Source organism: Melanerpes formicivorus, unplaced genomic scaffold, assembly GCF_026170545.1.
Source record: "Melanerpes formicivorus ecotype bairdi unplaced genomic scaffold, bMelFor1.0.p_v2 SCAF_58, whole genome shotgun sequence".
Classification (NCBI taxonomy): Eukaryota; Metazoa; Chordata; class Aves; order Piciformes; family Picidae; genus Melanerpes; species Melanerpes formicivorus.
The window spans coordinates 2,853,851-2,879,902 of record NW_027142410.1 but is presented as its reverse complement, the minus strand read 5'-3'; the positions used below and the strand labels follow the sequence as shown (position 1 = coordinate 2,879,902).

Here is a 26,052-nt window from a genome sequence, read left to right as displayed (position 1 = left end):
TCCCACCACAGTGGTCTTGCTCCAAAGAGAAAGTGGTGAGGGGCTAGTCCAGCTGGGCGGCAGCCCAGGCCCAAGAGACGAAGGGCTTTTGCAGGTTGGAGGTTCTGCTCGCACTGGCAGGCAGTGCAGATGGGGAGGGGATTCTTCTAAGTTTTCTCTTTTCTTTTTGAAAGTATTTTTCCTCTTTGCTTGCCAAGATAAATCTCCTGTCCCAGCTGTGACATCTGCATTTCACTTCTCTGCTTTCACTAAGGAATGAAGCCCCCTGCACTCCAGCTGCACAGTCGAGGTTTCCTTTACATTCCAGGAAAGAAGAGCCCATACACTCCAGACAGTCCTTCTGCTCTCTTTAAAATGCAGTGAGTTTTAGACCTTGTGAAGGCCTTGACAGCGTTAACAAGATCCAGGCAGGATGGACAGATGCTGTGCACGCTTCTCACAGTCTAGCTGGTGCATGTGCACCCCAAGGAGCACCAGCAACCATCCAACCTCCTCTTGGCTCTCTTGAATCTCTCTAGTCCCCCTCTGCCCCGACCCATGTCGCTCCTCTCGCCCCTCACGTACCACGGCTCCCCACTGCTCTGTGCCTGGTCAGCCTTGATAGCTTGTTGCTGACCTGCTACCTCCTTACTGTTCCTGCTTCTCTGCATGGCATGGCTGAAGCACAAACCATCTGCAAGCCCCACAGCTATTTCCCTCCAGCAGCAGGACAGTATGTTGACCAGCAGCACCCTTCAGTCTTTCTCACCGACTGCTGGCAATGCCCAAGTCACTGTGATTGAAGCCATGGTTTAGTAGTCATGAGGTCTTAGGTGACAGGTTGGACTTGATGATCTTTGAGCTTTGAGTAAGGTTGGAACCTTACTGATTCTGTGATTCTATGATTATTTTCAGCATCACCACCCTGGACCCTATGGTGAACCCAAAAGCTCCCCTGGCAACCCAGCCTCCAAATGGTGGAGGGTTTGACTGAACTTGATCTGGAACCAGGCCTGGAATTTATTGCTGTCTGTAGAATAATTCAGAATGACCAGAAGGGGTGGGGGTGGTTGTGGTCACTAACAGCAAGGCAGCTGAGCGGCTTGCCCACAGGCCAGCCATGCCGCCAGCTGGGTCCCACGGGCACGGCAGCTCCCCATGGCAAAGGCGCTACACGCCGTCACGCCTGGGGGGCAGCGGCTGCTGCCCTGTCCTCGGTGCCCTGCGAAGTCTCAGCAAGACTCAGGCACGGCTCGCCGTGGAAACCTCCTTCCACCGCGCATCCGTGCCAAGGACCTGGATTTATAATTTCCAGCACTAGGCGCCACAAGGCCTTGGAGGGACGGCAGAGGCTCAAGACACAATCGGGGAAGGCGACTGAGGGAGCGCGGCCAAAGCGAGGCGCTGCCCTGAAGCGAGGGAGCAGCCGCCTGCCAAGGTGTCCCCGCCTGGGCCCGGGGTGCCGGCAGCCGCTTCCCCCCGTACCTCGCCAGGCGGCGCGGCCGCAGGCTCCGGGGCGAGCACTTCGCCCAGCGCGTCCCCACCGCCGCAGCTCCGAGGGGCGGCCGGCGGGCGCGCGGAGACACCGACCCGACCCGGCCCAGCTCCGCCCGCCCGTCCCGCGCCGCTTAACGGCCGCCGCGGCACGCTGCCAACGCCCGCCGGCGGCGGCCACCCATTGGCCGAAGGCGCCGAGCGGCGGCCAATGACAGAGAGGCGGCTGCCAGCGGAGCGGAGCGGCGCGAGGCGGGCGGGAGGAGTGCAGGGTTAGGACGGAGCGGCCCGCGGCCCGCTGCGCCTCGCGGCTTTGCCCGTGCTGCCGCCCTGTCCCGGCTTGCCCCTGTGCCCGGCTGCCGGGCGGCTGGGCTGGACGCTGTGCCACCCCACTCTCGTCTTCCCCGCGGCTCTGCCCTGCAAGGAGGCCTCGCCTCTGCCTTTTCATGCCCTTCAGGGGTACCATAGAATCATTAATACTGGAAAAGACCTCTAAGATCATTGTCCAGTTGTCACCTCTGCACCGCCATGCCCACTAAACTATATACCACGTCTACGTGGTTTTTGAACACCTCCAGGGATGGTGACTGCGCTGCCTCTCATGGGCAGCCTGTTCCAAAGCTTAACCATTCTCAGTAAAGACATTTTTCCTAATGCCCAATCTAAGTGTGAGACCATTTCCACTCGTTCTAACACTACTTTGGAATAGAGACCAATACCCACCGTGCTCCAACCACCTTTCAGGTAGCTGTAGAGAGCAACAAGGTCTTCCCCTGTCTGCTGCAGACTAAATCCCAGTTCCCTCAGCCGTTCCTCATAGGACCTGTTCTCTAGACTGCTCATCAGCTTTGCTGCCCTTCTATGGACATGCTCCAGAAACTCAATGTCCTTGCAGTGAGGGCCCCAAAACTGAACACAGTATTAGAGGGGTGGCCTCATCAGTGCCAAGTACAAGGGAAAATCACTTTCCTGCTCCTGCTGGCTGTGCCTCAGGAGACATTGCACCAAGCCTGCTGCTCTGGCAGCCTACCACTTCTGGTGCATATTGCTCCCATACTTTGCAGTAACCTCTATGGGAGGCATAAAGGTTTTGTGGTTGGTTTTTTTTTCATCCTGTTCTCTCCTTCACCCTCAGCAGGGGAGGAAATATCAGCTGTTAAAATGCTGTCGAACCAGACACACAATACAGACCACAACAGAATTCTGGAGCTGTGAGTCTAACACCCAGCTTAGAGTTTGCGAGCCTGCTGTTCACTGGGGAGGAATCTCGGGAGTCACCCAGGCGTGGGAGGAGTAGGTGAGTTGCCTAACTTAAATATTTTTGCCCCTGAAAAAAAAAAAAAAAAAGGGAGAAAAGAAAGGGGAGAGAAAGCTGGAATCTGCCAGCCTGTGACTGGGCTTCCCAGCAGCCCTGAAGGAGACACTTGCTGCAGTGGCAGAAGAGTCATGGACACCCGTTAGCCACACCTAGGTTTAGTGCGCTCAGCACAAACACGATGAGCAGCTGGCATGGGCAGTGGTTATGTGGAGAGACTGGAGGCACTGCATGAGGGGAACAAGTGAAGCAGGGTAGAGCTCACAGTGAGGAGAATCAGAAGACAAGTGGCACTACACTGGGGCCACAGTCCTATTCTGCGTGCCCTCAAACCTCCTGCAGATGCCAAGGTGTGGAGCAGCTATGTGTGATGTTAGGAAGTAGGGGAAACATGTCACCCCCCCTTAGGGCACAGCAGGCTCCACTGGCCTGGGGTGGAAAGCAGCCACGGTAGGTCCCTACCCACTGCTATGATTCTATGATACACAGTTTGCCCATGGCAGGAGACACCCTGAATCTGCACGGATGGCAGCACCTCTCCTCCCAGCAGCAACTGGCCCTGGAGGATAACCAGGAACACCTCTGCTTTCCAGCAAGCTTTCACAGCCTGTATGCTGCATGTGTAACAAGCAGCCCAAATTTCCTTTGGCTTGCAACTCCCTTGCAGCCGACTCTAATGAAAAACCCAACAACGTTAGAGCAGGACTTAAACCATACACAGAAGTGGACACAGCCCTCTCAGGATGAAACATTTAGATCAGCTGCTCTTAAGTCTCCTTTGGCAGAAGATTTGGAGGCTGTTTCTAGGAATCTGTGAAAGGTAAATAAAAAGTTTGTCATTCAAGGCCTTTCTTGAGGTTGGAGAACTCCAGACACCTGCTTGCTACAAAACAAAGCTGCCTTTATTTCTGAGCCCTCCCGGTGGCAGCTGGGCTGTGTTGGAATAGAGATGCATGGGAGGTGTTCTCAGTGGGAGTGCAGGTACCCCTGGGCAAGCTGGCAGGGGGTCTCTTCCTCTTCTTTCTTCTTCCCAGGCCGAGGTCAGTACAGTCTCCGGGACAGAGACGTCATGGAACCACCGTCTCTGAGAGAAAGAAGTTGCATCACCATTGCTGTCCCCGGGTCTCTGCCTTCTTGTCCAAACCTGTTAACCTCTTAGCATTAACCTGGCTGCCTCAGCTGAGTTTGTAACAGGCTCCCAGTGACACCCTAACTCTACTCCATGATGGAGGACCAACTGCTGTAGCATCAGGGGGAGGGGGTTTGTGTGAACTTTATCTCCTCACCTTTGGGAAAGCCCTACCTGCCATGCTATGCTATGAAAACAGACTGAGAGAGTTGGGATTGTTCAGCCTGGAGAAAAAAAGGCTCCTGGGAGACATTATAGCAGCCTTCTAGTACCTGAAGGGGACCTATAAGGGATCTGGAGAGGGACATTTTACAAAGGTGTGTAGTGACAGGAGGAGGGTAATGGCTTCAAACTGGAAGAAGCCAGATTTAGATTACGAAGAAACTCTTCCCCATGAGGGTGGTGAGGCACTGGAACAGGCTGTCCAGAGTCGTGGAGACTCCAAACTTAGAAGCGTTCAAAGCCAGGCTGGATGGGGTCTAGAGCAACCTTATCTAGTAGGAGATGTTCTGGTCCATGTCAGAAGGGTTGAAACTAGATGATCTTCAAGGTCCCTTCCAACCCAAACCAGCACTGGAACAGGCTGTCCAGAGAAGTTGTGTAGGTTCCAAATCAAGAAGTGTTCAAAGGCAGGTTGGATGGGCTCTAGAGCAACCTTATCTAGTAGGAGGTGTTCTTGTCCATGTCAGAAGGGTTGAAACTAGATGATCTTCAAGGTCTCTTCCAACCCAAACCAGTCTATGATGTTGTGTTATCGCAATCCACCTCCACTCAAGCATGCCCTCTGCAGAGCCCAAACATATCCATCCCTTCTCAGTCCCCACTGAGGCACAGCAGCCAGAACACAACTGGGTTTCCATGGCTGTGCCTGGTGGCACGCAGCACCTCTGCACAACCCAGGGATGCAGCTCTGGCCCAGCCCTGCAAATCTGGAGGCAAGTCTACTCTGAAAAAGCCTCCATGGATTTCATTGTGTGTGGAAAGTCTGCCTGGACAGTTTAGGGCAAAATTCTGCTTGATGAGATGGGAGGCATGGTGTGATGGTAGGCAGCAGGCAGAGCAAAGTGGCTTACTCTGCATGGCTTTCTGTGAGCTCTACTGCCATGCTGCAGCGAAGCTGGGTCACGGTATTGCCAAAAGACATGAAATACACCCTTGAATGTTCAGTACAATTAAAAATGAATTAGAGAGGTGCAACTGCTCGAGCCAGTCAGCAGTGAGTGGGAAGGGTAAGTTTATTAAACAGCCAACATAAACTGGAATAAACACCACTTCACCATTTCTTCCATCTTTCTCGGAATCCTCTAGCCCTGCCCAATATGGAGTTGGAGGCACTAGAGTTGGCAGCTCTCTGCTTTGACACAGCTTGTCACCCCTATGCCATTATGAGCCTTCCCCTCTCCCCCCACCCCCCTGCATCTTGCAAGAAATACAAAGTAAGCAAAGAGAAAGGTGCCCTGGGAGACAGAGGAAATCTGCTGTGGCAGATAAGCGAAGAAGGAGAAAAGGTCTATATTATCTTTACCATCAGTTTCGTTTGTCTCACTGAAACTGTTTCTCTTTAGTGCTTAGAACACAAATTGTAGATAATTCGCATTCTGTCCCTTGGCAGGTCCCTGGAGACCCATAAAGAAAAGCATGCCTTGAAAGAGGAAGATAGCTGTACTCTGTTCAAGTCCAAAAGCTGAGGCATGCAGCTAATACCAAACATTACTGGTGGCTTTCATTCCTTGGGACTTTGGAAAGGGCAATTACAGAGCAACTGAGTCTGGATCAGCCAATCTGTGACTCAAGGATGTCAGAGATTTTCACCCCAAGTCTTGAGACCAAAAGCTGGGACACTCTTCAGCGGCCAGGCTGGGCAAGAGCTGGGTTTTGCAACGGGCAGACTGAGTGGGGTCCTGCTCTAGGACTGTTTTCAAAGCAATTCAGCTTGGAATGCAGATTTCTGACCCGCTGCCAATATCCCAGTGGAAAATCTGTGCCCTGAGCAGCAGATAGGAAATTAAACTTCAGCTCCAACACTGAAGGTATCGTTTTCACCTTAGCAGTGGAGCTGCAGAAACCAGAGTCTCAGGAGAATGGGGAAATCCTTCCTATCCTGTGAAGGGCAGTAACACCTCTCAGATTAACATCACCCTGGGGGAGAATGAAGGTGTGATGTTGGTGAGCAAGAGATCAAAGGCCAGGATGGAGGTCTAACTGGTCAGAAATAGTGCAGTCACTTCAACCATGGGATGAAAATCAAGGCTGAAGAACGGAATGGAACGGAACAGAACGGAACAGAACAGAACAGAACAGAACAGAATAGAATAGAATAGAATAGAATAGAATAGAATAGAATAGAATAGAATAGAATAGAATAGAATTGAATTGAATTGAATTGAATTGAATTGAATTGAATTGAATTGAATTGAATTAACCAGGTTGGAAGAGACCTTTGAGATCATCAAGTCCAACCTATCATGAAACGCTATCTAATCAACTAAACCATGGCACCAAGTGCCCCATCCAGTCTCTTCCTAAACACCTCCAGTGATGGTGACTCCACCACCTCCCTGGGCAGCACATTCCAATGGACAATCTCTCTTTCTATGCAGAACTTCTTCCTAACATCCAGCCTAAACCTCCCCTGGTGCAGCTTGAGACTGTGTCCTCTTGTTCTGGTGCTGGTTGCCTGGGAGAAGAGACCAACCCCCATCTGGCTACAACCTCCCTTCAGGTAGTTGTAGACAGCAATAAGGTCTACCCTGAGCCTCTTCTTCTCCAGGCTAAGCAACCCCAGCTCCCTCAGCTTCTTCTCATAGGGCTTGTGCTCCAAACCCCTCACCAGGCAGACAGCAAAACCCCTTTCTGAAGAACTGGCTCTCCAGTTATTCCCTCTCCAAGCTGGACTTCTTCATGATGATGCCCAGCAGCCAAGTCCCCTGTAGCTAGTGAAAAGAAGAAACACGAAGATGCCTGGGATGCTCAAGTCTGGGAAGAAAAGATCCCATGCTCCTTGGAAGACAGGAAATCCATTATGTCCTGAAAACCTGCCCTGAGAGCTCCTGTGCCTGAGCTCAAGCAGGCATCTGCACCTCAGCATTGGAGAGGTGTCTGCAGAAACCAGTGGATTTCAGAATCCATCCTCTGGACATCCTTGGAGAGGCACCAGGAGACAATGCTTGGTTGGCTTCATGGGTTTTATAGGGCCTGGAGGAACCAATAGATCAATCAATTATGTTTCCTCACATAGCTGAGTGCAGGAGCTATATTCATGCCTCTTGCTTCAAACTCATCCTCTGCCACTGATCTTCACAGGAAGAAACATCTCCACCTCATCTTAAAGGCTTCATATACATCCACAGCTTTCTAAGAATTAACTACATGAGTGACTGCAAAGAGGGATTCTCTAGCTTAAGCCTCCAGAGTGTTCTCTCAGGCTTTTTGCTCTTAGATGAGCAAGTCCTTGCTACCACAGATCTTCCTGAGAACAAAGCCAAGTCACCTTTTAATCTGTGGAGCGTGGTATGGTGTGTGGCCACCCTCCCAGATTATTCTGCAGACAGCAGCAACAGCCCCACTCTCACTGCAGGCAGGGAGAAGTTGCAGGCTCATTTAATGATGGCAAGTTCTACTCCTCGTTAGCAGCAGATTCAAAGATTAAATTACCTTCCTGTATAATTAATTGCTGGATTTGTAACATAACCAAATCCCAGGTGTGAGTGATTCCTGCGGCACAAGAAGTTACAACCCTGCCATTGGGGCCAGTGCCACAAAGCAGCAACAAAGGCTGCGTGAGCCCTAGAAAATCAAGATAAAATCTCCAGTGGTTTGGCTTCTGGGCATCCTTTCAGAGATAGCCTTATTATGCAGATGTGTAATCCAGGGCTAGAAGCAACAAGAAGCTCTTTAGGTTTGTGTGCATCGTGGTTTTGTGTGCAACAAAAAAGTGTCGGTGAGATCTTTCCGTCCCTTAATCCTGATGCCAAGTGAATGTTCCTAAGTATGGAGTCCTCCATACCAGTCACCAGTGGCGTCCCCCAGGGATCAGTGCTGGGCCCCATCCTCTTTAACATCTTCATTGATGATCTGGATGAGGGGATTGAGTCAGTCATCAGCAAGTTTGCAGATGACACCAAGTTAGGAGCAGATGTTGGTCAGTTAGAGGATAGAAAGGCTCTGCAGAGGGACCTCGACAGGCTGGGAAGATGGGCAGAATCCAATGGGATGGCATTCAACAAGTCCAAGTGCTGGGTGCTGCACTTTGGCTACAGCAATCCCATGCAGAGCTACAGGCTGGGGTCGGAGTGGCTGAGAGCTGCCAAACAGAGAGGGACCTGGGGGTGCTGATTGACAGCCACCTAAACATGAGCCAGCAGTGTGCCCAGGTGGCCAAGAGGGCCAATGGCATCCTGGCCTGCATTAGGAATAGTGTGGCCAGCAGGAGCAGGGAGGTCATTGTGCCCCTGGACTCAGCACTGCTTAGGCCACACCTTGAGTCCTGTGTCCAGTTCTGGGCCCCTCAGTTTAAGAAGGACATTGAGACACTTGAAGGTGTCCAGAGAAGGGCAACAAGGCTGGGGAGAGGCCTTGAGCACAGCCCTATGCGGAGAGGCTGAGGGAGCTGGGGTTGTTTAGCCTGGAGAAGAGGAGGCTCAGGGGAGACCTCATTGCCCTCTACAACTACCTGAAAGGTGGTTGTAGCCAGGAAGGGGTTGGTCTCTTCTCCCAGGCAACAGCACCAGAACAAGAGGACACAGTCTCAAGCTGTGCCAGGGGAGGTTTAGACTCGAGGTGAGGAGAAAGTTCTTCACCGAGCGAGTCATTCGTCATTGGAATGTGCTGCCCAGGGAGGTGATGGAGTCACCATCCCTGGAGGTGTTCAAGAGGAGCTTGGACGTGGCACTTGGTGCCATGGTCTAATCATGGGGTCTGTGTTTATAGGTTATAGGTTGGACTCGATGATCCTCGAGGTCTCTTCCAACCTTAGTGATACTGTGATACTGTGATACATGATACCCTTCACAAGTGCCCAGGGTGTGTCCCAGCACAGATGCACCCAGTCCCTGTTCCTGCCTGGATGCTCACAGCACCAGACCTTCTCATGCCACCCTCATGCCTCTGCAGTCTGATCCTCCCTTGCTTTGCTCTTCCTCTCCAAAGGGTGCACACATCTGGCTTGCCTTTATTGTGTGATAAATCTCACCCTGCATCTTGGGTTCATTTTCTGAAAGTTTTGAATGGTGTCTTGGAAATGCTGTTGGACAATAGGAGCTCTTTGAACCCAGGCCAGCTGGACAGGACTGCTTGCATTGCAGCTGACATGCAGGCTTTGGCGGTCTTTCTCAACTCTTTTCTCTCTTCTTTTATTCCTTTTTCTTTCTTTCTTTCTTTTTTTTTTTATAGCATTTGAATTGTCCTCAAACTTTATTTTTGGAGTGGGCAAAGCATTTCTGAACCTCTTCATCTTTACATTGTTATTATTAATTGTGGTCATGACTAGTTCTTCTTTCTGCTGGCACTCCTGGGTGGATCTCTCCCCCTTAATGTCTTTGGGTAAGACTACCTTGGCTGCAACTCACTTAAGCGGTGACTCAGAATCCCTGGCCTGCTCCCAGGAGAGATGCAAGAGTTTTGCCAGTTGGTTTATAAAGAGGCCATCGTTTTCCTCAGCTACTCTCTCACTCAGCAGAGCTGAGTTGAGTGGAAAAGCTCAAGCTGTGTGGTTCCAGTGAGTCCACCCCTGGTGCACAGGCTGCGCCTGCTCTCTCAAGGGTGCAACCAGAACAGCTTCTGAACCAGGCAGTAGGATGCTCTGCTGAACAACATTTTGCTCCTTGGGAGTCACTGCACTCAACTTCCTCATTTCCAAGCTCTTGGAGGAAATAAATCTAAGGAAGCCATGGGGGCAGGATAAGGCATTGGGAGGAAGGGATGACTGTGTGCTCACATCAGACTGTTGCCTAATGGCTCATCACACAACTGCCCACATCTCTTGTGTCAGCGCGGAGAACAGCGTACTCTGAAACAGACCCCTTGTGTTGCTGGCTTTGAGGTTTGCTTGCAGCAGTGTTATGCTGTAGAGAAATCCCATCTTCATCCTCTGGCATCTCAGACCTTTCCAGCCATGCAGGAGGCTGGGAGTTGCTCTGTTTCTGAAGGCAGGAGGGGACCTGTGGCTCTACTGTTTGCCCCTCCACACCATGAATTTATGTAGTGAAGATAATTTTGCTCCTGTGTGGGTCCTGTAATTTAAAGATATTCAAACAGTGCACTTTTATAGAGACAGAGGTGCAAACCCTCTTCATTTCATGTGCTGGGAAGGACTCAAGAAGAAAAGAGGTGGCTGGTCTAGGTGAGGCATGGCTGTCTCCCACAGACCACTAAGGGAATGCAAGTCTGGATCCTTCCCATGAGACCATACTGACTCCTGGAAATGGCACAGAGTGATGGAGGGAAGAAGATGACAGGCCTTCCCTTAGCAAGGGTGGGCACTTAGCAGCATTGGATCATGTCCTCCCCAGCTCCCCTTCCTATGTGCTGGGAAGCCTACCTGCTTCACAGGGCAGTCTCTGAGCCCTGGCGTTCCTCTGTGCTGGCATTAGTGAGGGAAAGGAACTGAGGTCATCGTTTGCTTTTTACTCACATCTACCAAAGGGAGGAATAGATCTTGGGCCAAACAAAATCCTCCTTTCTCTTGTGCTGCAAGACCCAGCAGGGCAGTCCTGCCAGCCCTGTCTGTGCTGGTGTTGAAGGCTGAGCTGACTCCTGAGTTCAGCTGCAGCGGCCCAAGCACCAGGCAGAGGAGTAACCTTCTCTCCAGCTGTGGCATGGTGTGAACCACAGCTGGTTCCCCATGCGGGGCTGCTGCTCCCAGGCCAGCAGGCTGGCAGTGCCTGGCCTGTGCTCCATGCCAGTGGGGTGGCATTGCTTCTTCGGCTGGAGGAATGCAAACCATCCGAGCTGCTCTTGAGGACTAGCCAGGAAAAGTCCACAAATAGCAACAGGAAATCAAAATGCCCGCTCCAGACAGGCACCAGATACGAGGCCATCCAGTGCAAGGAGAAGAATCAAACGCTGGATGATAGAGATTACATCATGCTGTGGATAGACCTGTGAGCCCATCCAGCTGGGGCCGTGCCAACAGGTCCAGATGGCTCAGGAATGCTAACTGCATAGCTACCTCTCTCTTGTCTTTGCTGCTTCTTCCCTCTTTCTTTCCCTACTCTCCATCCTCCCTGGCCTCCTTCCCTTTTCCCTTTCCCAGAATAAATAAATAAATCCTCTGGCAACTCTACATAATCCATTTCACTGAACATCAGGAAGGCATCTGAGACCAGTGGACAGGACACTGCTCTGGATTTACTAGTAGATATCAAGGTTGCTGGGTGACCTCACCACACTATGGAGCTGCTGGGGTTGACATAGTAATGCGGACCTTCATCTCACCTGGGACTTCAACCCCTGGCTACAAAGAAGGAAATTGCCAGGGCTGCTCCCCTGGAGCCTGAAGCACACAGGAAAATTGAGGAATGAGCATTGCTTCTGCTCTGCTGCAGCTCATCCCAGCTGCTTGCAGCTGCCACTGACTGCTCACCATGGCTGCAGTTACACAGGAAGGGAGAAGAGGTTTGCTCTCACAGCTAGCAGGCTCTAGTTACCACCTTGGTACCAATAAATGACAAAAAAAAGAGTGGAGCACCCTCTGTTCTGTTCCCTTCCCAGCACTGACCAGAGCAGCATCTGGTACTCAGTTCTCTCCCAGTGCAATGAAAACAGGGCTCAAAGATGTGTAAGAAAAGAGTGGAAGGTGTGTGCTTTGACGTGCCTGAAAAAGAGCTGCAGGCCATTTGCTCATGATTTAATGCTAATCCAGCTGCTGGACTGCTGCCAGCAATATTTGACAAATCCTGAAGAGCAGGAGAAGCACCAAAGCAACCTTTGAATCACTCTTCTCAGTGGGCAGTGGTGATCCTAACTTGACAACAGGTCAGGCAGACTTACCATGGGCAAAAGGCAGCTCCAAAGAGAAAGGGAAAATGCACAGCCATGCCCTGAGCAGCAGGAGGGACTGGCATGGCTCTGGAATGGCCTACTAGGAGGGAACTGAGAAAGCCATGGCACACTGGTACTTTCAGCTTCTTGCCTCCTTCTGAGACACTAACCAGATGAGATGTAATTTGGGAGCCTGGGACGCCGGCACAGCCTTGGCTACGCAGCAGTTCTGGGCAGAAAGGTAATGGGGTGCTCTCTGCAAGTTGCACCAAACCCAGGGAGAACTTAGGTTTTGCAGCAGAGCCAGGATTTGGTTGTGCAGTGGAGGGTGAGGTATGAGTGCAGTCCATTCACTGGATCCATAAAGCACAAATTGTTTGCTTTTCAGTAAGGTCCAAAGAGGTCAGGTCAGCAACAGCACGGGCCAAGTGCTTCAGTATAAACCCTGATGCTAACCAACACAGTCATTCAGACTCACACTGAAAGGTTACTCTGGACTGGCTTGAAGTATCTGAGGTCAGAATCAGACACATGCAGTCCCCAGGGGGATGGAAGAAGAGAAGGGTGAAGGATGGCTGGCACACTGGTGGAGGATGGACCTGCCAGACTGAAAACGCTGGAAATATCCTGCATAGCTGCAAAGTCCTTCAGAGAAACTCTAACTGGCTGAACAAACTAACAGTTCCTATGGACCTTTCCTGGCAGATACTACTAGCAGAACCCCACCCCAGTCTAACTTTTCACTGATCTGCTTCACCCATGGATGGCACTGCCCCACGCCAGTAAGAATAAGGGCATGCATTTCACAGCTGCATGGCTGCAGGTGACATCCTGAGGACCACAGGCTAAGTAACTGGCAGAGCTGGCAGTAAACCACAGTCCTCCCATTCCTGACAGCCTCACTGCACCACTGTCTGTAAGGACAGAGAAAAAAAGAAGCACACAACAAAAACAAACCCAGCATCATTCAATTGGCTGTTCAACATTTGTGGCTCAACAGCACCTCATTAACTCTCAGATTCTGCCACATTTGCTTGGAAGGAAGACCCAGATTTCCAGCACTCCCTGAGCAAAGAGCTTTCAGATGATGAAACTGCAAAGGCTTTGAAAGAAACCTTCCATCAACAGTCTTCACAAAAGTCAGAGCTGGTTTCCTTCTCCCTGAGCCTCCTGGCTTGCAGTCCCTCCCCTGAAGCAGCAGTGAGCTCAGCCAAAAGCACCTGCACAGATCATTCCTTCAACTGCCATGAATTTATGGGACTCATTTCACATCAGGCTGCTCTGACATGCTACAATTAATTATCAGAGCTCTGGACCCGGGTGCTCTTCTTCATCCTTGTCCCCCTCTGCCTCAGCTACGCCTTCTGGAGCAAAAAGCTAGCCTTTCAGGAGAAGGAGGGTTGCAAATACTGCTGAGCCAGGAGCAAGTTCAGAAGGTAGACCCCCTGGGCCTCCCCCAGCACAGTTATTCTTGAGCTGCACAGCTGGATGTGCCATGGTGTTTGGAGGAGCAAAGCGAGTGTCCCCAAGACACTGTGGTGGGGAGCTCAGGATGGGAGAAGTTCTTTGAACATCAGCCTCAGGAAGTTCACCTGCAGGAGGGATGGTGACAAATCCAATATGAATGCCCCAAACTACAGCTGTATCCAGCTCCCTCCTTCGTAACATGCTTGGTGTCAGGCCCAAGCTGTATTCCTCCTCCAGGCTCAGCTGCCAGGTTCTTCCCAGGGGAGCCCTGACATTCCTGATGTAGGGGAGCTCCTGAGAGAGCACTGAGCTGAACATGTTATGTTGCATCTATTCTAGGAAAAACATTCCCTGCCTTTTGAGGAGGCTTTGCTGATCAGGTCAGCCAGCCTGACCTAAATGAGCATTTTTCCTAATCAAGACAAAGTCACAGTGTAAAGAAGCCAAAAGCAACTTTGCTGAGGTAGTCAAGGGCGAGTTTCCTCTGGAACAAGCTGGACAGTGATTGCAATGAATGACCTCACATGAGGCATCACCTTTGAGCTCTAAAGATGGTACTAATTACCCCAGTGCTGGTTTAAATTACATGCTAGTTTCAGGGAGAATAGCCATGCACGTTGCTTCCATCCTGTACAAAGAACCTCTGCAATCTTAGAAAGTGAGAAGATCAAATAGGAAGAGGAAAAAGGAATGAAAGAGTTTGTGGGTTACTGTGGTTCCAACCCTCATGAGACCTTGTCCTGTCTGAATGTCAAGTTCAGTGTCAAGCATCTATCACTTGGACACTGACCAGAGCAGAGGAGCTCTCCATGATATCAAAGGCAGACAGCCCCAGAGAGATTCAAGAAAATAGGAGTAAAAGGTAAGATGCAAAGAGAAGAGAAGGTGGCAAAGAAATCAGATGGGGTGGGTGAGAGGGGAAAGCTGAGGCAAGCCTCAGGTCAGCTCAGGAGACTACAGGAAAGGAAAACCTTAAACAACGTGACCTGATAGGAAAACAGATGCCAACAATTATTTCCTTATGCACCTGGGAGAAACTTAGATGTAAATGCTGCATGACAGACCTGGGAAGCAACTAGGTTGAAAGACACAGCCTGTCTTTCAGCATGCTACCTGCTGTCCTCTGACACTCTGGCTGTGCTCTTGGCTCTTCACAACCTTTCAGCTCTTTCTGTTCTGAGGCACAATGCAAGACTTGCAGGCATCAACTCAAGAAAACACCTAACACCTCACAATGCAAGTTGCTGGAAGGTGTCCAGAGAAGGGCCAGGAGGATGAGCAGAGGGCTGGAGCACCTCTCCTATGAGGACAGACTGAAGGAGTTGGGGCTGTTCAGTCTGCAGAAGAGAAGGCTGTGAGGTGACCTCATTGTGGCCTTCCAGTATCTGAAGGGGGCCTACAGGAAGGCTGGGGAAGGACTTCTCAGGATGTCAGGTAGTGATAGGACTAGGGGGAATGGAATGAAGCTGGAGGTGGGGAGATTCAGGCTGGATGTGAGGAGGAAGTTCTTCACCATGAGAGTAGTGAAGCCCTGGAATGGGTTGTCCAGGGAGGTGGTTGAGGCCCCATCCCTGGAGGTATTTAAGCCCAGGCTGGATGAGGCTCTGGCCAGCCTGATGTAGTGTGGGGTGTCCCTGCCCATGGCAGGGGGGTTGGAACTAGATGATCCTTGTGGTCCCTTCCAATCCTGACTGATACTATGATACTATGATAGGAAACAACAAGAAAAGGGCTCCATGCCAGTACCTATCCTGCCTCGCTGCCAGCCTGAGAACAGAGTGGGTGATTTCAGCCAGAGGATGCCAAACTACATTAAAGCTGCACACACAGAAGCCACCTGCTGCAAAGGGGCAGCCATGGTGCCAGCATGGTAGTTGATCAGTAAGCACAGCATTGGGTCCACCCTAGTTCTCACTTCTCATCTGCCATGTGGAGATGTGAGGTACCAGCAGTGCAGAGGTGTAAAGGAGGATAAATACAGTCCACAGCAGAAAGCTGGGATCAGTGGGATTTAATAGTCCCAGGTCTGAGATTAGCCTGTAAGTGAGGACTAAGACATTTGGCCCCTCCAACAGACACCTCTCCTGAAGAGTAATGCTGGCCACAACATTGCCTGTGAAGCACCTGACCTTGCAGCACAGACCTGGAATTTCCCTGGGAAATCTCCTAGCCACATCAGGCCAAGAGGCAGCTCTTGGCCATTTCTTACTTAAGCTGCAATGGTTTGCCTCATCCCTGGTGCCCTACCTGCTCTCCTCCAACTCTGCAGCAAGGACATTCACCAACAGGCTTTTGTGAACCATCTGGTTTCCTGCAGTGGACTGTTTACAATGGGATAAGGACATGGAGGCTTCAGTGGGTTGACTCATCCCTTCTTGGAATGCCCTGGTACGAGTCAGCCTTGAGAATCACATCTTCACATCAAACACAATCCTACCTGTGGCTATGAGAAGAGAACCTGCCCTGTGGCCATCACAAAGACAGCTCCAGAGAGTTAAGTGTCTGCATTTATCTCCTCTAACCCTGAGAATTCTTTGAACAGCAAATAAGTTATACACTAAATACTTAAAACCTACAGAGAAGTGCTGAGGGGAAAAAAAGGGGGGGAAAGTGCAGGAGAAGACCTCTCTCAGAGGAAACACAAGAGCACACCAGAGGTCTGTGGTGACAGGTTGGACTTGATGATCTTTGAGGTCTCTTCCAACCTTGGTGATTCTGTGGGGCTGCAGCTGTGGCTGTGAAATCCCTACTTCTAAATTTGCCTTTAAGTGGCCAAATTTCCCTCTCTGACTGAGACAGCTCCATTCCAGGCTTCAGCAAGACCAGCACAGGACTAGATGGGGCCAGAACAGTGATGGACAAGACTGGTGCAGCATGAGATGGGACCAGCACAGCGCAAGATGCAATCCTAGGCAGCAGAAGACATTTTGCATCGATGAACCCAACACTTGTCATGGGATCAAGAAGCCACCAGACATCATGCTTGGGCACTCATACTGGTACCAGGGGGAGGTCCAGTGGGCCAGCCTCAGAGGCTCTTTACAGTGCCATCTGTACAAATGAGACCTCAGGTTTCCTCCTCTCTGAAAGTGGTGGCAGCATTGAACAACTGCCTTATGCCAGAGGGGATGGGCAGCACCTGGCAGACAGGGCTGGAGCTGTTCATGACTCCAGCATCTCCCAGATGGTGCTGCTGACGCCCCCTTCAGCAGGAGTGGATTGTATGCACAGATGTGCTTCCACCTCCTGCCAAACCCTCCCTGTGTTTACTCTGTAAGCACTTCACCAAAGTCCTTCCTGCTTCTCCCCACCAAGATGATGGCCTTGTCTCCGCTGTTTAACCCCGTTTTGGATCCATGCCTTCCCATGCTCCTGCTCTGAGCTGCAACCTCTCTCCTAGCTCTGGCCTGCCAGCATCGTGAAAGGGTTCTCCCACTTCAGCTGAGGTGAGTGTTTAGGCCAGAGGATCCTCAGCCCATGCAGGAAGTTGTCCAAGAGATGAACATTTCTAGTTAGGAAGAACATTGCAATCATTCACCAGCTTCTTGGCAGATAGAAGGGACACACGAATGATCTTTGGTCTGTCTGGAGGAAGTATTGATCTACAATCTTCCAAAGGAAGCTCAAGTCTCTTCCCCTCTTCATTCCCAAAATGCAAATATGTTGCCTGGTGATGCTGTAGGGCCAGAGACTCCTGAACTTTTGTGTTCAGCTCTGGTTTCATCCCGCTGCCAGCACTTCCACAGGTCCTGCTATGAGACAATAAGGAGCAGCATGCACACAAAGTGGAGGAACCACGAAAGGGGCCAAGAGAAACCAATGAAATAGGAAAATCTGGGAACAATTATATTAGGATTCATTTGCACCAGGCCAGGTCTCTCTGTATCTGTGCTCCAGATCCCACAGGAATTTCTGACTGGCAAGTTTCAAGCAAAATGTAAAGAAAAAAGTCTTGCCTTACCCAACACTTGGCTAACTAACCAGGGGTGTGTCACTGACCAAATTTTGCCAGGCATGGGAACAGAGGAGCAAAATTCTCCTGCATTTGTCCCCATGAGGGACTGCCTTCAGTCCCAGAGAGCCAGCCTCCCATTACAGCAGAGGTCCCCTTGTGTAGCCATGGGATGGGATGAGAAATGGGTAACCAAATCTGCCTGAACTCTTTATCCTGTCTGCAGAGATGGTGAGAGAGAACTTCCACAGCATGAAACTCACTCAGACCAGAGGTCAGTCCAGGACCTAAGCACCATGTAAGTGCTATTTATATCTCTGTAGTAGGCATAAGAGGAAGAGAAGTGTGTACAGGCTTCTTCCAAGAGCAGTGGTCAGCCACAGTGGATAGCCTCTCTCTGTCTTCAGGGGAAGCTCCCACTATGAGTTTCACCAGCACTGCTCTCTATGTGCAGTCCTGCTACTCTCCTCCTTCCTGCAGGGTGGGACAACAGTAAAGGAAAGAGCACATGGAAGGTACAAAACCCAGTTTGCACTCAAGAAGCAACTCACAGAGACAAGCAGATCTTCTCCCATTGTGCTGTCCCCCCAAGAAGCTCCAGAAGATGCCAGGACACACAGGATGACACAGTGAGTGAGCACACTACTGTGTGTTCCCCAGAGGAGCTGGGATGGCACTTATGGAGTGGCCACTTTGCAACTTCTAACTTAGCATGTAGGCTGTTTGGTTTCTTCCTTGATGTCTTTTAGGAGGCATAGAGCATGGTTTGGAAAGCATAGAGTCAGAAGAGAGCTGTGCTTACATGGACATCCAAAGTCATCTTTGAAGGTATTCTACAGGAAGAAATGGAGGAGCTGAACAAACCCACTGGGGTAAAAAAAACCACCCAAACCCTGAGTCTTGTTTACCTGGTTAATTCTGACTTCACTCTGGCACCAGAGTGTCACAAACCTAGAGAAGCATGGTGGTGACTCTGACTCAAAAGATAAGGCTTTTCTTGAAGAGTTTCACAGCACTGACAAGAGCTGAGAGAAAAAGAGCTCTCTGGGTGCAGCTGTAACAGACTGCAAGTGACTAGATGGGTGCTGGCAGGAATGACCAGAGATGCTGGACCGGCCAGGAGACGGGTGAAATTGATAAGCAGGCGCTGCATGATGGATTAGCTTCAGTTACAGTAGGTCCTTCTGGCAGGAAAAGATGAGCAAAGCTGCCTAAATTCAAGAGCAGTAGATGACCTCCTGAGCAAAGGAAGACTGATAATGCTGTCAGCAGTCATTTTATATAGGTCTGGTCAGTGGGAGCTAAGGGAAGTAAAAGAAGCACTTTGTATCCGTTGGAGATTTCCAGTGCAAGTACCAAGCAGCTACCAATCTCCTGAAGATTTACAAAAAGACAACCAAACCAAACACCATCACCACCTCAAATCCCCAAAAAGACAAACAAAGCCCTACCAAACTCCATCATGTAATCATAGTCTCATGCAGGTTGGCTGAGAGGTTGGGTGGTCTTCAATCTGACCTCCTGCTCAAAGCACGACCAACACTAAATACAGGTTGCAGAGGGTTTTGTCCAGATACAGCTTGGAAACCTCCAAGGAAGGAGCTCCCATTGTGTCTCTGGGAAGCCTCATTCTCTCCCAGTTCTCCTCACATTGGAAAATGTTTCCCTATACCCAATCTAAAATCTTCCCCGTTCCACTTTATGGCTATGCACTTATGGCAAGAGCCTGGCTCCGCCTGCTCACTAACTTCCTCACCATTGCAGGCAGGCTGCTGCTAGGTCCTCCTGGAGCCACCTCTCCTCCAGTTGAGCAGTTCTAGTTCCCTCAGCCTCTCCTCATGGGAGAAAATCTTGGGCCCCCAGCTGTCTTGGTGACCATTCCCTCCATGCACTGAGGTTCATAGTCTTTGTGGTACCAGGCCGTTCAAAACTGAACACTCTATTTCAGACATGGTTTTATGATTGTCAAGATCGTGAGTGAGGAGCAGGTTTGTGACCGTGTGAAGAACCTCAAAGTGTTCAAATCCAAGGGACCTGATGGGATACACCCACAGATACTGAGGGAACTGGCAGATGAGGTTGCTAAACCACTCTCCATTATATTCCCAAAGTCATGGCAGTCTGGGGAAGGCCCCACTGACTGGGAAAGGGGAAACATAACCCCTATTTTCATGAAGGGAAAGAAGGATGACCCAGGACTGGAGCACCTCTCCTATGAGGACAGACTGAGGGAGTTGAGGCTATTCAGTCTGGAGAAGAGAAAGCTCCAAGGAGACCTTATTGTGGCCTTCCAGTATCTGAAGAGGGGCTACAAGAAAGCTGGGGAGGAACTTTTTAGGGTGTCAGGTAATGATGAGACTAGGAGGAATGGAGCAAAACTAGAAGTGGGTAGATTCAGATTGATGTTGGGGAGAAATTCTTCCTCATGAGGGTGGTGAGATACTGGAACAGGTTGCCCAGGGAGGTGATAGAAGCCCCATCCCTGAAGGTTTTGAAGGCCAGGCTGGATGTGGCTCTGGGCAACCTGATCTAATGAGAGGTGTCCCTGCCCATGGCAGGGGTGTTGGAACTGGCTGATCCTTGAGGTCCCTTCCAACCCTGACAATTCTATGATTCTAAAAGGGGGATAATCTCTTCCCTCTGCCTGTCTGCTGCTGCCCTCCTGATGCTAGCTGTCTTTGCTACCACAACACAGCACTGCCCCGTGATCCCTGGGTCAGTCCACCCATCCCAGGGGTGGGAGTCAGCATTTGTCCCTGCTGAACTTCATGAGGTTTCTGAAGACTCACACCTCCAAGCTGGGTCAGCCCCTGTGAATGGCAGCCCCCACACTTCCTTGAATTAATATTTTTATTGTCCTGCATCAAGTACTCAGATCTTAGTATCATAGTATCATAGTATCATTCAGGGTTGGAAGGGACCACAAGGATCAGCTAGTTCCAACCCCCCTGCCATGGGCAGGGACACCCCACACTAGATCAGCCTGGCCAGAGCCTCAGCCAGCCTGGGCTTAAACACCTCCAGGGACAGGGCCTCAACCACCTCCCTGGACAACCCATTCCAGGGTTTCACCACTCTCATGGGGAAGAACTTCCTCCTCACATCCAGCCTGAATCTCCCCACCTCCAGCTTCATTCCATTCCCCCTAGTCCTATCACTACCTGACATCCTGAGCAGTCCCTCCCCAGCCTTCCTGTAGGCCCCCTGCAGATCCTGGAAGGCCACAATGAGGTCACCTGGGAGCCTTCTCTTCTCCAGACTGAACAGCCCCAACTCCTTCAGTCTGTCCTCATAGGAGAGGTGCTCCAGCCCTCTGCTCATCCTTGTGGCCCTTCTCTGGACACCTTCCAGCACCTCCACATCCCTCTTGTAATAGGGGCTCCAGAACTGGACACAGTACTCTTCACGAGGCTACATCTACAGACATGCCTTCATTGCTTCTCTGTTGCAACTTTAGCTAAGCAATACAGAGAACTGCTAAAGACCAAGATAACTCCTTAGTAAGGAGTGCCAAGGTTCAGTGAAGGAGAGGAGTTTAGAGCCACGCAGTTCTTGCCCCAAGGGAGCCGGTTTCTGCAGCAAGGTTCATCCATCTTTCTGCTTGCTTTCCAAAGAGAAGCAACCCCCCTCTGAAAAAGTTTTTATACTGGCATTTTATGGCCAAGATTCCTGGTCCATTCTAAGAAAAATGCAGGCAGAACAATGCCTGGAAAAGTCTGCCCATCTTTGAAGAAAAGGCACTGGCAACTCTGTCAGCTATTGTGCACGGTGATGCATTGCACAGTTCCCTGTCAAAAAGAACTTCTCAACACATCTTAAGGTCCCAGGGGATTTGCTGGATTTAGTAAGAAAATGTGAGTGTGTTCCTTCCCCCCATGTTGCCATGCAGAGTGAGAACAAAGAGGGCGGTGGACTACATTCTGGCTCTTGTCCCATCACCAGTTTTGGTAGGTGAGAAGAGGCTACAGAATCTCTTATCATCTGCAGGAAGGGAAGGTATTGGCTTGACTCATACTTCAGCAGAAGTTTGTGGAGCTGGTGGTCGGGAAAAATGTCCACAAAAAAATAAACCCTTCCTACTTGTAAGCTGAGCACAGTGATGCCTGAGTCACTGCACCCTGATGAACGTGAAGCCAAGGGTAGGGTGCTTCGAGAAGCAATCTCCAAGCAGAAAGGCCATTTAAATGTGGCAGGACAGAGCCAGCCTGCTGATGGCCACCGCACACTTTAAACACACTGTCCTGGCAGCTGGCACCAGATGGCACTCTTACACAAAAGCTTCTTTTCCACGGGGTCTACTTGCAAGCAGAAGTTTTATTTAAGCTAAAAAGAGGTATCACTGGTATTGGACAGGGGTTACCTGACTTCTGAAAGCACCTAGGGAAAAGGGCTGGTGCCAATATCTGCTACTTTAACTGTGGTAAGGGAATAAAAGGTCCTGGCATAAAGCACTTCCTATCAGTTCTGCAGCACCTATTACAGGAAGGATCTGGACATGCTGGAGCATATCCAGAGAAGGGCCACGAGGATGAGCAGAGGGCTGGAGCACCTCTCCTATGAGGACAGACTGAAGGAGTTGGGGCTGTTCAGTCTGGAGAAGAGAAGGCTGCGAGGAGACCTTATTGTGGCCTTCCAGTATCTGAAGGGGGCTACAAGAAAGCTGGGGAGGGACTTTTTAGGGTGTCAGGCAATGATAGGACTAGGGGGAATGGAGCAAAACTAGAAGTGGGTAGATTCAGATTGGATGTTAGGAATAAGTTCTTCCCCATGAGGGTGGTGAGACACTGGAGCAGGTTGCCCAGGGCGGTGGTGGAAGCCTCATCCCTGGAGGTTTTGAAGGCCAGGCTGGATGTGGCTCTGAGCAACCTGATGTAGTGTGAGGGGTCCCTGCCTGTGGCAGGGGGGTTGGAACTGGCTGATCTTTGAAGTCCTTTCCAACCCTGACAATTCTGTGATTCTATCAGCATAGCCTCATCCACACTGGATGTACATGGAATTGGGGAAAGCACAACAGTCTTTCAGAGAGGAGCAGGTGAGGCCTCGCAGCGCCAGCAAGCGCTCAGTCTTGGGGTGATGTGCCGTTGGAGGGGCTGCCCAGCACAGCAGGGCTCTGCTGCCTCCCGTAGAGCCTGACCACAGTCAGTCCTTGAGACAGGACCATGTGGTGGTATCCTGGAAATCAGGAGCTGGAGACATTTCTGGGAGATGGGGCTGCCTGCATAATCTCTTTCCCAGAGCTGGTGTGTCTCCGTACACCAAATGTGGGGCACTTCACACTGATGAAAGTTCTGCCTCTCTACCGTCTCCTCCACAAGGGAGGCAGCATAAAAGGCTTTAGACCTTTAAGGTACCAAAGCAGAAGAGGATCCATCAGGTGTTTGGGTCCAGACCTACTCTCCCTGTCCCTTGCTTTCTGTGTGTGGTAGTGCTGGCGTCTCCCCTGCTCCAGTTGCAACGGCAGCCCTCAAAGGCACTCACAATGCTACAGTTCGAACGTGGGATGTCCCGATACTGTGACCGGGGAGGAACAAGCCATGGCTCAAATCTGTCTGTCCCGGGCAGGCACTGTCCCACAGCTGCAGCTGCTGAGAATCTGGTGGAGCCTCAAGTGCAGGCAGTGCCCTGCTGCCTAGCCTCGGATAATGCTCTGACCCTCAAAGCATCTCTGAGCTGGGACTCTGCCCCTTCTGCCCCAGGGCTGGGTGCTCCCTGGCTGAGGGGCTGCAGGATTTGTAGCAGAGCTCCCACAGAACGCTCGGGCAAGGAGCCTGTGCTCAGGGAGAGCTGCTGGCCTTGGGACTCGTGTGGCTCCTGAGAGAGGCTGGGCAGTTTCCCGAGAGGTGAACAATACGCCTTTGGTTTCTTGGGACTGGCAACGCATTTCCTCCCAAGTCACTCTTCCCCTTCACCCTCCACTCCAAAGTAAATCAGCCCAGCCTTAACGCCAAGGGGGAGATGCTCCATCTCCCCAGTGCCACTCGGAGAAAAAGTTGCAAGCAGAGGAGAGCGGAGGCGCTGAGCCCCAAGGGCTCCTGATGGCACACGGCCGTGCCTGCGGTGCTGCCAGGGCTGAGCCACGACCAGTTAGCTGTGCGCTCCACGGCCGCTGATGCGCTCCCCGCCGGGCACCGCACGCTTGTTCCCCGCCAGCAGCCCCGGGCAGGCGCGGTGTGAGAACCTCCGGCGGGCTCTCACGGAGTCTGCGGGTGGCGGGGCCACTACCGGGGGGCACTTGGCTGTGTACGGCGAGGAGCACCCGGGTACCTGCAGCCCCGGGATACCCCTCGCTCGGGGGCAGGACACGGGCACACGCAGCCCCGGGGCAGGCGGCGCGTCCCGTCCCCACCCGCCGGGGAGCGAGGGGCTTTGGGGGTAGGGAGGGTGTCGCTGCCGGCGGTCCCTTACCACATTGCTGAGGAAATCCGCCTCGCTGAAGTCGCCGAGGTCGAGGAAACCGTTGCCGGCGGCGGGGAAGAGCCGCTCGGCGGGGAAGGGCTCCAGGATACTGTCCATGGTGCCCGCGGCGCGGGGGCTCGGCCGCCCCCCGCTCTCCGCTACCCGCTCTCACAGCGGCGGCACGCTCCCGCCCGCCCCCCGGCGGCGGCGGCCCATGGGGCGGCGGGGGCGGCGGCGGGGAGCCGGGAGCGCCGCGCCGAGTGCCCGCTCGGGGCAGCTGTCAGTGCCCCGCTGCCGAGGGGCCGGGCGGGCGGAGGCGGCGGCACGGCCCCGCCCGCGCACCGGGAGCCGGCGGGGCGGGGCGGGGCAGGGCGGCACTTCCCTCGCCGACACCCCCTTAAGGCAGCGCGACGGTGGCGTGCAGCCCCCCGGCACTGCTGGGGAGGACCAGCCCGGCGGCTGCCCGCGACTCCCGTGCTCCTCCAGGGGCTGCGGACCCCCGGCACAGCGAACTGAACCCTTAGGCAGCTGCCCCTGGCGGCAGAAAGCCGGTGCCAGGCTCCGCTGCGCCCCTCGGAGAGTGGAGCCGGATGGGGTCTTCCAAGGGGTCAGTGTCCGAGGTGAAGCCGCAAGCCGGCCGGGAGATGTCACTGCCCTTCTCTGCGGCCGGCTCGCAGGTTAGGCCTGGCTGCAGCAGCCTATGTGGCTGCTCTATAATTAGACAGCTGGGCACTATTAAAGAGCTTCGGGAAGATTAAATGGCTTCAGATAAATGGGATTACAGATCCCTCTACTCTCTGATCCTTACTCCCACCAACACTCAGGAAAACCATTTATAACAATCCTGCTGAAGAAGCCCCGATGTTTTACCAATCTGTCCCTGCTTTCATGGCTTTGCAGAGAATGGACTGGAGTCCCTGCTCCTGGCAGGGCCTTTCTTGGTCACAGACATGTGACCCAAAGACAGCAGTCTCTGGGAAGAAACCTGCCTGAATATGCTTGGGGATATGGCTCAGGGGGTGAACTTTGGAGAGTAGGGTTATTGGTTGGACCTGGTGATCCTGAAGGTCTTTTCCAACCTGAATGTTTCTGTGATTTCTGTGCAAGTCGCTCACCAGTGAAGGTCTTGGTGGGGAAGTGCTGATATGAGGCTGGCCAGAGCCTGCACTTGAACCAGACCATTGGGTTCCCATCCAGGCACTTACTGCATGCTTCCCATCAGCCTCAGGACTATCAGCACAATCCAAGGTGCTCCTTGGCTACTCCTTGGACATGCCACTTCCTGCACACAAAACCCTTTGTACTTGCACACATAATAGGCTCTATGAATTACATTTACCTCCACCTTATGTTTCAGTCAAGTGTAAAAAGCCTTTGGGTAGAAGGTCAGAGACATAAATTCAGCCAGGATGGAGCTGTGCTGAGGAAATAATTATGTTCCTCCTTTCTTAATGGTAAAGAAATCTTTCTGTCAATGTGGGTGCCAGTGGGTTTAAAGGGGGCAACACAGAAACCTTTGCCACTGGAAAATGGGGAGAAGAAATACGTCCAGAGACTTCAGCAAGAAGTAAACCTCTACCTCCAAGCAAGAGGAAGGCTCTCTTTAACATCCTGGTCAACAGGATTCTCAGTTGCAAGAGGTAGAAGGACAGAGCCCCGTGAAAGACATGGGGTGACAGCCCAGGCACCCAGGCAGAGCCACAATAGGAGCAGCTTCAGCTCCAGTCGCTAACCAAACACGGATATTGCTTCCCTAACTGCAAAGAAAGTGGTAAACACTGGCAAAAGCAAGAGTTGCTGGTTCAGTGCCTCACCCAAGTTAACACAAGGAAGCCTCTTCTCAGGACACATGCTGTATTTAGCCCCCGTGCCAGGCTGAGGAAGCCGAGGTGGTGTCAGCTCCTGTGACTGTTTGCACAGCATGGGTGGCAGTGTCATCAGAAAAGGTCAAGCAAAGTAAACCTCACTTGTTTGTCTGCACACTGAAGGAAAAATGCTTTGGCACATTTGGATAGGGATTGTGAAGTCCATTCTCAAGATCAAAATATCTCAGAGAAAGTGAAGCTGCCTGCTTTGTGACCCTGCTTCTATTTAATAGTTTTAGTACTGCCTGGATGCAGCTCCCCTGTTCATCAGTGCTGCACCTCTGCAAGCAGGGAAGGATTAGACCAACCCTCCCTTTCTGACATTGCACTGCACAGCTGCTGTTTCCCATCTCTTGGAGAGCTCTGTTAGGGATCTCCACTGCTATCACTTTTGTAGATCTTTGAAGCAGACATTTTTTCCCCATGTCAGACATGTGCAGTCCATGAAAGGCAGTGCAAAGGCTACCTTTGCCTT

At 51.8% G+C, this 26,052-nt stretch overlaps 1 protein-coding gene across 2 annotated transcripts in view; it reads right to left on the bottom strand.

The window, feature by feature from the left end:
- CREB3L1 (cAMP responsive element binding protein 3 like 1) overlaps positions 1 to 23,990 on the bottom strand; it is a 54,768-nt gene extending 30,778 nt beyond the window's left edge. For both annotated transcript variants that reach the window (XM_068161489.1, XM_068161491.1), the window contains exon 1: positions 23,722 to 23,990. In XM_068161489.1, coding sequence (XP_068017590.1) covers positions 23,722 to 23,829 — 108 coding nt within the window. In that variant the 5' untranslated portion in view covers positions 23,830 to 23,990. The remainder of the gene's footprint in view (positions 1 to 23,721) is intronic.
- Between the last annotated feature and the right edge of the window lie 2,062 nt (positions 23,991 to 26,052).